The sequence below is a fragment of the Bufo bufo genome, chromosome 5 (assembly GCF_905171765.1).
Source record: "Bufo bufo chromosome 5, aBufBuf1.1, whole genome shotgun sequence".
NCBI lineage: Eukaryota > Metazoa > Chordata > Amphibia > Anura > Bufonidae > Bufo > Bufo bufo.
This window is the reverse complement of record NC_053393.1, coordinates 133,089,839-133,104,348: the sequence shown is the minus strand read 5'-3', so window position 1 is coordinate 133,104,348 and position 14,510 is coordinate 133,089,839. Positions and strand designations below refer to the sequence as shown.

General features: G+C 41.3%; 1 protein-coding gene across 1 annotated transcript in view; it reads right to left on the bottom strand.

Moving 5' to 3' along the window:
• OPRK1 (opioid receptor kappa 1) overlaps positions 1-14,510 on the bottom strand; it is a 104,047-nt gene that overhangs the window by 63,470 nt on the left and 26,067 nt on the right. Inside the window, exon 2 of the mRNA XM_040432115.1 lies at positions 11,519-11,848. Within this exon, the coding sequence (XP_040288049.1) occupies positions 11,519-11,848 (330 nt within the window). The remainder of the gene's footprint in view (positions 1-11,518; positions 11,849-14,510) is intronic.

The following is a 14,510-nucleotide window of genomic DNA, read 5'->3' as shown; positions in this document are numbered from 1 at the left end:
AGAGATAATTGAATTGCTCCTCGGGTGTCTCCAGGGCAGAGAGGAGGAAACCATGATGTATTGTGGGGATGTGTTGTGTCTGTGTATCCTGAGTGCTACATATCTGTCCTGTGTCACAGTCTTCCTTCTGGTCCCCTAGGGGCGTGTCCACCAGATGGGGACCTGCATAAATACGGGCGGGTAGCCCTCAATAAAAAGTTCCTGTTTTATCCTTCATCATGTTGAGGCTGGTGTTTGGGTAACTGATCGACACTGGGGGATTGTTATACGCTGGGAGATTTGCTATACTCCCCTGGCTATAACTACTAGCTCTTGTAAGAGCTTGTTCCTGGTTCCTGCTCTCTGGAGTTAGGAGAGGTTCACCCACTAGAGCCTGGAGCCTTGTCGTAGGTCCAGGGTGGGTAGGAGACGGTGAGGCCTCAACAAAGCTTCGGCGGTTCGTGGGGTCTGCAGTGTGTACGGTGTCAAGTGGAGTGCTTGGAGTCCTCGGAAAGCACTAGGAGCATCTATCGACAGAGGTACCCGGTCGGGGTGCTAGGAGATCCGTTACAGTAATACCTACAAAAATAGTTATTACTTACATTCCCCATATGTGTACTTCATGTTAGGATCATTTTGGAAAATACATTTTATTTTTGGGGGACGTTACAAGGCTTAGAAGTTTAGAAGTAAATCTTGAAATTTCTCAGAAATTTTCAAAAACTAACTTTTTAAGGACTAGATCAGGTCTGAAGTCACTTTGTGAGGCTTACATATTAGAAACCACACAAAAATGTATTGAGCATAATTAGACATGTACATTGGTGAAAACAAATGATGGGGGAAAAGAGGACCCCCAAGGGTAGCTGCACCCAAACCCCTGTTATACAAAGACCAGCTAGGAGCACCAACTGGACAGAAGCCCACCAGATCTATGGGAAATAACAGTATTAATGACAAAAAAACACCATTATCCTAAACCCAATCTTGTATGGAAAAGGGAATAGGAAATATACAGGGACAGTCAAATTGTAAATACTGAACCCTGCTCCTAGTCCTGTGAAAGATGATAATCTCAATTAAATAGACATAAACTACATATAACACCAAGACTGGACACAGGAATCAGGTAACATAAAGATAAATGGTAGTCATAAGTACAACAATCAGTATAAATTACCCATGGTGAACAAAAAGCCCGGGGCTCCCGGCACTACTGCTACCTCGACACACGTTTCGCCAACACACTGGCTTCGTCAGTGGTCTATGTTTATGGCTAAAAAGTGGGACTAGACCTGGATTTTGGCTCATTTATTATGTGCAACACTTGGAAATGTCCCAAAGTTGCAAAAAAGTTGCATCCTACGCCAAGCAGTCTAAGATTAAGTTATATAACACAATGCAGTTCCAACAAATACATAAAAAATTGTGCACCATTTCAAATATTTTGTGCAACCACACAATGCAAAATTAGACTTAAGAATGACATGAAAAGAATCTCAAATGATAAATTTTCCCCCTATGTATTTCCTTCAGGAAATATCAATCTAGTTATTATCTATAAACTGACTGTATATTAAAAATTTGATATCTATGTAGTAAAATTATATGTAATTCAACATTCACTATAATGCTAAATCAAATGGTATAAAGCAAGGACAGACCACTAAAACAAATCAACTACAAGAGGAATTTCCTGCCCCCTCGGTTACTACTAGAGTTGGGTGAATTTCTTAAAATTCAATTTGGGTCAGATTTGCCCTTCCGCTTCAGGTCTGAATAAATTCTACCCAAATCAAATCTCTCTCCCACCTTCCCTTTCTCTCTCACATTGTTAGCTTAGCCCAAAGAATCCAGTGTTTTCCCTGAGCTACTGGTGATGCTGGACAGCTCCCTTGCTAAATATATTGTATAAATCCTTACCATGTTTGCCTGATTAACCCAATCACTGGACGTCTTATATAAGCCTGGCTCTAGCAATTCCACCTTGTCAGATTATTGTTCTGCCTGTCTTTAGTATACCATAGCTAATTGCAATTCTGCTGCCATCCTCTGAGACTAAAGCTGACCATATATTTTAGATAGCTGTTGTTCAAGCAGCTATCTCTCCCACCTCCCATCACCAAGCTTGGCTTGTTCTGAATGGGAAGGAGGGAATAAGCTGCTACCAGACACCTTCAAATAGCTGATGTTTATTCTCATTGGGGAATAATAGGCAGGCCCACATTAGATGGTCATTCAGTCCCACTGAAATCAGCAGGTTTGGCAGGCAATAATTTATAAGCGCATGGTCAGCTTAAGTGCTGCAATTATTGGTGCAACCACCTTTGGCTAAGGATTGATTAAGCTTCTGTCCTACTCCTTACTAACATTACTATGCTCAGCAATGTACTGAACTCTGGCTGATAATAGACCTCTGCAATTACTAATATACTAACCTTGGCTTGTTTCTAACCTCTGTCTGTTGTTACCTTGAACTAATAGAGCAATTATCCTGATCCTAGACCGTTAAATGTTGTGCCCCAATACTGCCTACTAAAAATGGAACAGATTTTATCCTTGATCCATGAAATGGATAAACATGTGATTAGATCATCCAGGGTTGATTTGACCCATTAGATCACCAGAGGATCCTCCAGAAAATCTAGCAGTTTTCATTTTGGAGCCTACCTCCTATTTCACTTTTCAGGATAGATAGAGATATAGCACACATGAGCTTGTCATTTGGTATAATATGTTGTATTATGACAATGTTACTATCATCTATGATTTTCCGTAGGGCTATAGGCAAACTCCTATTTACAAACATTAAAATCCTAAATAGTGATGAGCGAGCATGCTCGGCCGAATACCTGTTCAACTCGATCATCGCTATGCTCGGCACATGACGGAACTCAGCAGAGTACCACATGTGCTCGAGCGGCATGCTCGAGTCTCCTCCCCGCACGTTTCGCAGCTGCGAAGCAGCCAATAAACGTGCAGGTAAGTAGTGCCATCACTGTAATGCCAGTAGCCATGTTGGCTGCTGGCATTACAGTGATTGGCTGGCCAGAACGCGTCATCGGGTGCTATATAGCACCCAATGAGACAGGTTCGGCTCATTGCGAGTCAGGGAGAGCTGTGTTTAGGAAGGGACAGATAGTGTAGGGAGTTTGTGATCGCAATATATTTCAGTGAATAAAGTTTCAAAGACCCAAAAGTCCTTTTAAGGACTAGTGTGTGTGGTGGCAGCAATTCAATTGTGCAAAGTTGTACTCTAATAATTTTTTTTATACTTTGCGAAATAGCGATTATTTTGCTATATAGAAGGTGTCTGCAGTCACTTGTGACATCTGTGCAGCAATACCTTCTGTGTGTCAGGGGCAGAGATAGGAAGAATATTAGTGAAAACAATATTTTTTTCCCCATAATCCACATTTTTGCTGTCAACGGTGTAATATTGTGTGATCTGCACTTCAATACATTGTGTGGTTGTCTGGCCCAGATATAGGGAAAAAAATTAAAATACAGAAAAAAAAAATTCTCCCACAATCTGTCCACATTTTTGCTGTCAACTGTGTAATCCGTGAATTGTGTAATCTGCGCTTCAACACCTTGTGTTGTTGTCTGGCCCAGATATAAGGAAAAAATAAAAATACAGAAAAAAATAATTCTCCCATAATCTGTCCACATATTTGCTATCAACGGTGTAATCTGTGAATTGTGTGATCTGCGCTTTAACACCTTGTGTGGTTGTCAGGCCCAGATATAGTGAAAAATATAAATATAAATATACACTACATCAGAAAACAGTGTCTGTACCACAGATTTCAATAATCTGGGCCTAAAATAGTGTCCCTATTCTGTGGTGTTCTGTGACGTATACAGTACGCCATCCGAAAACTCTTTCTTCTGGGCAAATTCCAATAATCTGGGCCTAATATAGTGTCCATACTCTGTGGCTGTCTGTGACATATACTGTCCTGCATCTGAAAACACTTTCTTTAGGGTAAATTCCATTAATCTGGGCCTAATATAGTGTCCATATTCTGTGTGTTTCTGTGTCATATACTGTCCTGCATCCGAAAAACGCAGGTGTGAAAGTAGCCTTACTTTTCCAGCGACCCTCGGGTTATATGCATTTTAGATAACATGGATTACTGGGTATTCACCCTTCTCAACACCCGCTACAAAGAGAACTTTTCATCTCTCATTCCTCTGGTCAAGAGGACGAGCAAAATGGTGCAATACCAGAATTTTCTATCTGACAACGCTGGCGGCAGAGCCCGTACTTCCTTGGCCAACCGAGGAGGGGAGACAAGAGGAACACACAGCAGTTCCAACAGAGGCAGGGCAACACTCTCCAAAGCCTGGGACAGTTTCATGACACCCTGCCAGCACCCTCACCCTGATGTGCGGCCTACTGCCACAAGGAGAGAAAATTTTTGGAAGATGGTGAAGGAGTACATAGCAGACCGTGTCAGCGTCCTCAATGATACCTTAGTGCCTTACAACTACTGGGTGTCCAAGCTGGGCACGTGGCACGAACTTGCGCTCTACGCTTTGGAGGTGCTGGCCTACCCTGCCGCCAGCGTTTTGTCTGAGCGTGTATTTAGTGCTGCTGGTAGCATTATAACAGATAAGCGTATCCGCCTGTCAACTGAAAATGCTGACAGGTTGAATCATATCTAATTTTTTAGAGGGTCCGCTCACCAGCAGGCCCTCACATCTAATTTTTTAGAGGGTCCGCTCACCAGCAGGCCCTCACATCTAATTTTTTACAGGGTCTGCTCACCTGCAGGCCTGCAACTTAATGTGAATGAGGCCCTCCTGTGATATACAGGTTGTATCGGAGTGCCTCTCCCTTGCAATTTTTGGCAGCACTTGCATTTTATATACAAGTAAATATACAGGAAAGAATGTTTTCAATCAATTTTTCCTATAAAATAAATGTTTTACTTTGGTTTTGTGCTTAAAACCTTAATTAGATTGTGGGCCTGGTGATCACTTTAAGCCCTTTTAAGCAGCATCAGAAGCAGCATGGTAATAAAAATGAGTGGCAAGGTGACATGATGTGGAGATAGCAGCATGAGGAGGCCACATAGTGGCACAATGACAGAGTCTGGATAAAAGACTGAGGCCTCAGATTGTTTAGAAAGATGCAGATGGAAACCATCTGTGGAGCTGTATCACGGTCACATGCAGATTAATGCAGACCAGGGCCGTAGCTATAGGGGAAGCAGGGTAACCTGCAGCTTTGGGGCCCTGACCTAGAAGGGGCCCATCCAGGAGGAGGAGGACTAAAGGATTTGGTCAGGGCCCCCTCAACAGTATTACACAATGAAATTATATACAGTGACAGTGTATAAAACTAATGGAACAGCTGCCGGCCCTTGTCTGAGAGAGCGATCTTTACTAGCCACAGGAATGGGGGCAGCATGAAAGGAAGGGGTCGCTAAAAAATTACTGTGGGATGGAGCCCCATTCAAAAATTGGCTGTGGGGCCCAGTCATTTCTAGCTACGCCACTGATGCAGACCACAAAAGCAAGTTGGGTTTATCGATTACAAAACCATAATTAAATTGTGGGCCTGGTGATCACTTTAAGCCCTTTTAAAACTGCTTCAGCAGCAGCATCATGGTGATAAAAATGAGTCGCAAGGTGATATGATGTGGAGATGGCAGCATGAGGAGGCCACATAGTGGCACAATGACAGAGTCTGGATAAAAGACTAAGGCCACAGATTGCTTAGAAAGATGCAGATGGAAACAATCTGTGGAGCTGTATCACGGTCCCCTGCAGATTAATGCAGCCATCAAAATCAAGTTGGGTTTGTCGGTTCCACCTCAGCTCACCTGCAGGCCCGCAACTCAAATCTTTTACAGAGTCAGCTCACACGCAGGCCCTCAAATATAACTTTTTAGAGGGTCAGCTCAGCTGCTGGCCCTTGCATATAATGTTTTACTGGGTCAGCTCACCCGCAGGCACTAGCATATAATGTCTTACAGGGTTAGCTCACCAGCAGGCCCGAACCTAAAATCTTTTACAGGATCAGCTCACCTTCAGGCCCGCAACTCAAATATTTACAGGGTCAGCTCACCTGCAGCTCACTTTGTTAACTTTGATTCATTCAACACTATTTATAATCCCCATCCCTGTTCTGTCCATTAAACCCACATATCTGCCTGGAATGCTCCCCAAATAGCCAGACACTCCATTTGATGCATATTTGCATAAGCCTTCGCAGTCTGATTCGAGAAATGCAACTGTTGGCAAGTATGGTCTAACCTAGTGAGCTATTATAACTCTCAGAAGAGAAAGTCACATGTAAATCTTGCTATAGTGCAGCTGTAAAGCATTTGGACCTTTAAGCATCCCGTTTCTCTTATCAAAATATAACATTTATGTTCATCATCAAACTTAATATGAATTGATTTGACCTTTTCTTAAAGGGGTTTCTTAGGATATTTTCTTTAAAAATACCCCTTCACCTTGTGTGTCTTGTGAAGAGAGTTATGCAGTATCCCCACTGCAAGGGTCAATGTCACTGTATTTTATGCACTATAATACTATATGTCTCACAGGCTGTATATGGAGAGAGTGGGAGGCCCTAGCTACTGTTTGCTAGTCTGGGCTGGCACCACCCCTTCCACTATAGGATGAAGTGAAATCAATGTAGTATGAGCTGTGGATGAGTAAATAGCCAGGGAGAAGAGCTGATCAGGGAATACTTCACCCTGTAAGTAGCAAAGTGACAGCATATTTGCCAGCTCTTGAGGGAAAGAGTTACTGAAGACAGCAGAAAGTTCAGTGGCCATTGCTGTGTATCTGTCAGAGAATGGTAACACACTTATACTGAGGCTACAGACTTCCCTGCACACTGGTGGAAGCAAATAAGCTTCAGGTCCCCCATCATGTCAACAGGACAGAAAGGGCCCTCTGTTCAGACTGTATGCCACCGAGGATACTGGGGATACATATATATGGAGATAGAGAAATTTACACCTTTGTCTGCGAAAGGGGATATTGTAAAGCCTGACTGAAAAGAGAGAAAGACCACCAGCCTCCAAAACACAGCCTTTAGAGCTGAATATGCTGATTGAAAAGACTGCATTTCACATGTACAGTGTGAACCATCCATTGAACTGCTTCAGTAATTATAGGGGATTGTTACAATAAACCAAGTCTCATCATTAACTCACACTTCAGGAAGCCCTGCCTTGCACCTCAAAACCTAACATCACCAAGGGCACCGTGAACTACTATCAGGCAGAAGATTTACAAAAGCCTGGGAGTTCCCCGAAGGGACTAAAGATATGCCCTTCTCCTCAAGGTCCAGGTAGCGACATAACAAGGACTGCCACCATGAGTACAACTACTCCCATCCTTTCTACCTTCTCTGTGGCTCGCTGGAGTTATACTTACCTTTGGGCCTGTCCACGCCAAAATTCTGGCCCTCACCTGTAAACCTCCTTCTCAGACAGAGTCACATGTGCTGCTACAGCCAATGATTTGCATTTGTGGTGAAGTTTTCCCAAGCAGCACTTGGCAACTGAAGGTCCCAAAAAGACAGCCAGGGAACCACGGAGCCCAAACCGAGTGGTGAGGAGCAGGCAAGTATAGTGATCTACATAGGTCCCACTGGGTGGGGACAGGTAAATTAAAAATAAAAAGTTCTGGAAAACTTGTTTGAATTAAAATTTTACTGTGATATACATCTTACAGTAAGTACATACAATAAATACTGTTAAATCTTATTCAATGTAAAAGCTAATGTGTTATTCTCTAACATGTTTTCAATAAATTAGAACCAATGCTCCTGGTTTCAGCTTAAACAGCTTAAATACTGATTCATAATGCTGACCAAATACTGACCATTTGAAAGTGGCCTTTGGCTACGTTCGCATCAGAGTTGTCTCTATATTTCTGTACCGTCAAGGGAACAGAAAAAAAAGCTGATCCTGTTTTATTCTGCGCATCAGTTGTGCTCAGTTTGCATCAGTTTCTGTCCGTTCTGTCAGCTTTCTGTTATTTTTGACAGGAGAAAAAGTACAATAACTGAAACCCAACAGAACAGATACTGTACAAACTGTTGCAAACTAAGCACAACTGATGCTCAAAATAAAACAGATGCATTTTTTCTTCATTTTTATTTTCCTCCGATGGAACAGCACAGTGCTGATGTGAACTTAACCTGGTGGTGAACAAACATTAAGGTTAACACAAATCACAGATTCGACACATTAAATACTGGCATCATGAAACATACCTCAAAGGAATTTTAATTAATGTCATAAGTGTTTCCAGATAGGTAAAGGAAAAAATGTGGAATCACTTTATAAATTGCATTCCTAAAACAAATGCAACAACTTTTTAAAATGTAAATTAGTCTGCAGTTAAAAGGGAGTGCTTATAGACCTTGACAAGCTGTTGGACTTGGCCAATTGGCCAACGGAAAGAAAACACGGCCTCCAACAAAAGAGTTGTTACGTAGTTAAAACAATGAAAAGGATTATGAAACTCTTTGAAGATGGAAATCCAATTGTGGAGTGTGGCAAAGGTGTTGACTGTTCCCAAGGTGTAAATTTTGATGTAAGTATAAATATAATTGGAAGACTGGAAAAAGAAAACACCTGGGTATACCAAGGAAGACGCTAAAAAGTCATGAGAGATAACTCAAAGCAATATGCCTTGAAAACAGAAGGTGTAGCAAAACACATGAAAACCAAAAGGTCACTGGGGGGTCATTTAGTAAAGAATGGTGTTTCACACCAAGGTCCTAGTGAAAAAAAAGAAACTTGTACGCCTCTTAATAAGTTTGTCAGATATTCTGCTGTCCCTGTGCCAGAATAGAAATCTACTCCAGCCAGGAGCTCGTGTAGATTTCTGGTGTAATGAGTACTGTCGTAAAAGAAAAAATAAAAATCATACATTTTTACTCAGCACTTGCAACAAAATTTGCAACTTTAACAAAAAAAAATTTACTACTTGACATCCAATGTTTGTTACAGAAATACAAGGTACCAGCAGAATGAAAATGGGACTCATATATAGAGAAGCCAAAAACAGAAAAAATAGAGCTAATACCGAAACAGAAGAAAAGGTTAGGGTGGGTTCACACTAGCGTTATGGAGTCCGTTATGTCTTTCCGTTATAACAGGGTTATAATGGAACATAACGGAATCAATAGGATGGAATGCAAAATGGAAGCCTTTAAGAGGCATTCCATTTTGCTCCGTCCTAATAGAAGTCTATAGGAAAACATAACGGATCCGTCTGGGTCCCGTTATGCAAGACGGAAAACATAGTCCTGTCGACAGTCCTGTTGTTTTACATAGACTTCGATTAGGACGGAGAGCCTTTTAATGGCGTCCGTTTTGCATTCCGTCATAATGCAAGTCTATGGGCAGCAAAACGGATCTCTCCTTCTGTCTTATGGATTCCGTTATGTTCCATTATAACCCTGTTATAACGGACTCCATAACGTTAGTGTGAATCCACCCTTACACTGGCTAAAGAGAGGCAATCCTGGAGTGTGGATTTGAACAGTGGTATTTACCCATTCATGTATTATATGAGGTTGCATGCCAGGTAAAGGACAAGAGGATGCCAATCATTACCAACCAACAGTAAATGCACAGGTGTGCATAGAATTTTTGGTTCTGTCCTCAGAAAATAGGCTTGATGACAATGAAGTACATGTTCAACTCAATGATTTGGCCAACTGTAGATTTAGAAAAATTGGTTCATGACTAGGATCCATCTTCCAAAACCAATCTGTCAACTGCTCTTTGATAATGTTTACCATTAAAGAAGTCCATGTTTCAAAGCATTTAAGCCACCATAAAAGTCTGAGAAGGAGCAACCACACTGAGCAAAAATATAAACGCAACACTTTTGGTTTTGCTCCCATTTTGCATGAGCTGAACTCAAAGATCTGAAACATTTTCTACATACACAAACCACTCACCCACACGACGCCACACGCGCTGTCTGCCATCTGCCCTGAACAGTGAAAACTTGGACTCATCCATGAACAGAACGCCCCTCCAACGTGCCAGACCCCATCGAATGTGAGCATTTGCCCAATCAAGTCGGTTACGGCGATGATCTGCAGTCAGGTGCAGACCCCGGTGAGGACGACGAGCATGCAGATGAGCTTCCCTGAGACGGTTTCTGACAGTTTGTGCAGAAATTCTTTGGTTATGCAAACCGATTGTTGCTGCAGCTGTCCCAGTGGCTGGTCTCAGATGATCATGGAGGTGAACATGCTGGATGTGGAGGTCCTGGGCTGGTGTAGTTACACGTGGTCTGCGGTTGTGAGGCCGGTTGGATGTACTGCCAAATTCTCTGAAACACCTTTGGAGATGGCTTATGGTAGAGAAATGAACATTCATTGCACGGGCAACAGCTCTGGTAGACATTCCTGCAGTCAGCATGCCAATTACACACTCCCTCAAACGTTGCGACATCTGTGGCATTGTGCTGTGTGATCAAACTGCACATTTCAGAGTGACCTTTTATTGTGGGCAGTCTAAGGCACACCTGTGCAATATTCATGCTGTCTAATCAGCACCTTGATATGCCACACCTGTGAGGTGGGATGGATTATCTTGGCAAAGGAGAAGTGCCCACTAACACAGATTTAGACAGATTTGTGAACAATATTTGAGAGTAATGGGTCTTTTGTGTATGTAGAAAATGTTGCTAGTAGCTCCTTACCCCCCTGAAGAAGCCGCATCTCGCGGTGAAACATGTTGGGGGAGCTGCACCATTAGTTTTTAATGATTATGCAGGGCAAAAGAAATGAATAATTGAACGGCGATCTGCAGACGCCGCTTACATAAGCACTTTACAGGGGCAGATATAGCGCCATATGAAGGGTATTCAAACCAAAGAGCGACAGCTGTAAAAGTGTCTGATGTCGGCTGACATTACAGACACGCATCTCGCAAATCGTTGCTAGAGATAACTAACTCCTTAGCTCATATACAATTAGGCAGTGGACGCTAAGCCTATAAGTCCCCCATTAGTACCTGCCCAGCATATGGTATTTTAAATTTATATGTTTTTGTGACTAATCTGTTTATTAAAAGAGAAATAAAAGTTATATTTTAAATGGAAAATTAGTGAAAAGACCAGAAACAGGAAATATAGTCTCTGACTATTGAAACCGTACCCTTTGACCTCCTGGGTCCAGTGGATCACTTGAAATAATATAGATCTTGAGTTCAGCTCATGCAAAATGGGAGCAAAACCGAAAGTGTTGCTTTTATATTTTTGCTCAGTGTAAGAACACATTGTAATTTTTTGTTTTTGATGATTCCATAATTTTTTCCTATACTTGATCTGTTAAAAAGACTGATAGGAATCAAGTTTGACCTACTTGGGACATCAGAAGATAATAAAGAATGTAACACATGCAAGAATTTTATTTTACATTGTAAATCTTGCAGTAAAAAGGCTAAGTAACATGTAGTAGTAACTAGTCACTACTATTTATCACATTTAGTGATAATATCGTGTTCCTGTAAAAGAAAGGAAGAAAGCGTTCACTTACCGTATAATTACAAACATAACCAGAGCATTGCCCACCAAGCCAATGACAAAAACCATGGAGTAGACTGCTGTAATAATGACAGAAATTGTAGGAGAAATAGTGGTGTGGTTGCTGTCTTGTGTTGGTGACACTGTGTAATCAGTGACATTCTCATAGTCACCCCAGCCCACGAGCAAACTGGAGTTAGGATAGCAGATGGAGGTGCAGACAGGTATGCAACCTGGGGAGCATGTAGTACCCATTGAAGTTCTCTTTGGGTCAACCTCCTCCTCTCGAAAAATATGTACTGGAGATTCCATTGGTGCTGAGCCGCTGAAGGTCTGAAAAACACTGTATATATAAAAACAATAGTTAGCAATAATTAGAGATGAGCGAATTTCATATTTTGAAATTCGTTCATGCTTCGTTTGGTGGTAAAAGCAGAATTGCGTTATGGATTCCGTTACCACGGACCATAACGCAATTCTATGATGGAATGCATAACGGAATGCCTTTAGAGCCATCCCGTTATTCATTCCGTCATAATAGAAGTCTATGGACTGCAAAACGGATCTGTCCCGTTTCCGTTATGCAGGGGAGTCCTTTCCTGCATAACGAAAATGGGACGGATCCGTTATGCTGCCCTTAGACTTCTATTATGACGGAATGAATAACGGAATGCCTCTAAAGGCATTCCGTTAAGCATTCTGTCATAGAACTGCGTTATGATCTGTGGTAACGGAATCCTCAACGCAATTCTGCTTTTACCACCAAACTAAGCGTGAACGGATTTCATAACATAAAATTCACTCATCTCTAGTAATTATTATTTACTTTTTAAGCAGGAGAAAATAATCCATATTATTAAAGCAACACACTACCATCAAAAACTATCACATTAATAGTCTATATGTAAATATTATATATATATATAAAAAAAAATCTTTTTTTATTATTGTTATTTTTTTTAGTTATTTACAAAAAATAGGTGGATGCTTTTCTGGATATCATTTTTGGAAGTCACTCCATATATTCTACTTCCTGTCCTGGCTCTTTAACTTCCTCCTCTGTTTGGACTTTTAGCATGGCAAATGGTCTTGCTTGACTTTCTAACCCAGACCATTCACGGTGACCAGAGAGAGAAGGGGGTGAGTGACTCAATTAGAGCATCACACATTACACTGATAAGTACTGTAACAATGCTCTTTTGTGAGCATCTTTATCTAGTCTTATCGAGAGAACAATAAAGCTGACATACTGTTTACTATCTACTGCAATATTAGCAGATAACATCTTCCCTTCCCAGCAGCAGTAAACTAAATAATGGACAATATTTAATATTCAGCATAGTACTGCTGAAATTCAAAACAGCCGAAAATGATTTAAAAAAATGTTTCTATAAATGCTGAGTTTAAAAAATGTGCCTTTCTGATAGTAGTTTCCCTTTAAATATAATATTAATTATTTTACTCTTAATTCTCTATTAGCATTTCAATTAAAAAAATGACAAGTCATTATAACATTCAATACAGTAGCGCAAGACACATACACAACAGCATTTCACATAACAGATGTAACAGAAAATATTAAAGAAATCACTGTGTTGCAGCACATGGAGTCCCTGCTGCTCCACTGCACACAGCACAAGTACATCTTAGCAATCCTTTCATCAAGTCTTAGACATCAAATTTTTCATATTTTCAATTGAAAAGCCAGCCACAGAGAGAAAGATCTGCCCTTGATTGGAGCAGCATAATAATATTTTTTTTTAACTTGCATCAATAGAGATTAAAAAAAGTAACATTAAAAATGGAAAATAGTTTCCCGTGTGAAGTTTACTATCTTTCAAATCTCTCCAAGTGCATTGTGATCGTCTTTAACTTGTGGGGCCTAAAATGACATGATTGAAAAGAAGATGATGAAGAACTTAATAAAATCAATGCTATACTGTACTTATACTATGACAAAGAACATGCTTTACTCCCTTCTGACTTAAGGGCCCTTTACACGGCCGACAATTGAACAGATCATTTCCAACCAGCATTACTAGTAAGGCTCGTTAGCGATGATCTGGCAGCGTAAATGCACTGACAAATGAGCAAAATGCTTGTTCATTGGGTAATTATTTTTTTGTGCAGCACAAAAAATTATCTCTTCTCAGTGGAAGATCGTGCAGTGTAAACACGATCTGCTGCTGGGAAACAACATGACAGTATGAGGAAGAATGATGGCATTAGCAATCTCTCCTCCCCATACTCTGGAGGAGATAAGTGCATGCAAATGCACTTGTCTCCTCCACTAGCGATCAGCAGATTGTCAGGAAGGAACGCTTCATTCCTGACAATCTGTTGGATCGTCGTCCCGTGTAAAGGGACCATAAGATTTTATTTGCTTCCACATCTGCTGATCAGCATTGAATGAAGAGCGGTGACTGGTGGCTCCAACAATGGATCGCGTTGAGGTGTCACCACATGTTACTGCTCTCTTGGAGGAGATGGTAAGGTGTGGTGCACACTAATGGGAAATAAGCCTAGAGAGTCACGGTCTGCAGTAAACCACTGTGCTTCTTTATTGTTGGAACTCTAGTGTAAAACAAGACAGGCAATGCTCTGAGCAGGCTTCTCCAGTCTCCACCCTGGCATAAGAAGGTTATGTGCTAAGGAAAGGCCTGAGCTAGATGTCTCTCTCACTCTCAGAAGGCTGATGGCCTACAGTCTGCGGATAAGTCATTGGGCAGGGTATCCCTGTCTCAGTGTCTTCTTCTGGTCACTCATGCAGTCTAGGAGAGTCTCTCCCACTAAACACTAGTGCCTATCTGCAGACTACTACAGGCTCTGATTGCTTAACTTTTATACAGTTACTAACTGATCTAGAATCTTCTAGTGGGAGGGGTGAAGCTGGAGAAGCACAGCCTAACAGAAACAATGTTGCAGTTCAAGGCTGCCATAGAATTGTATTGTACCTCAAGACAGGTGAATAGGAATGACTAAGCAGTTAAGAGACGAAATTAATC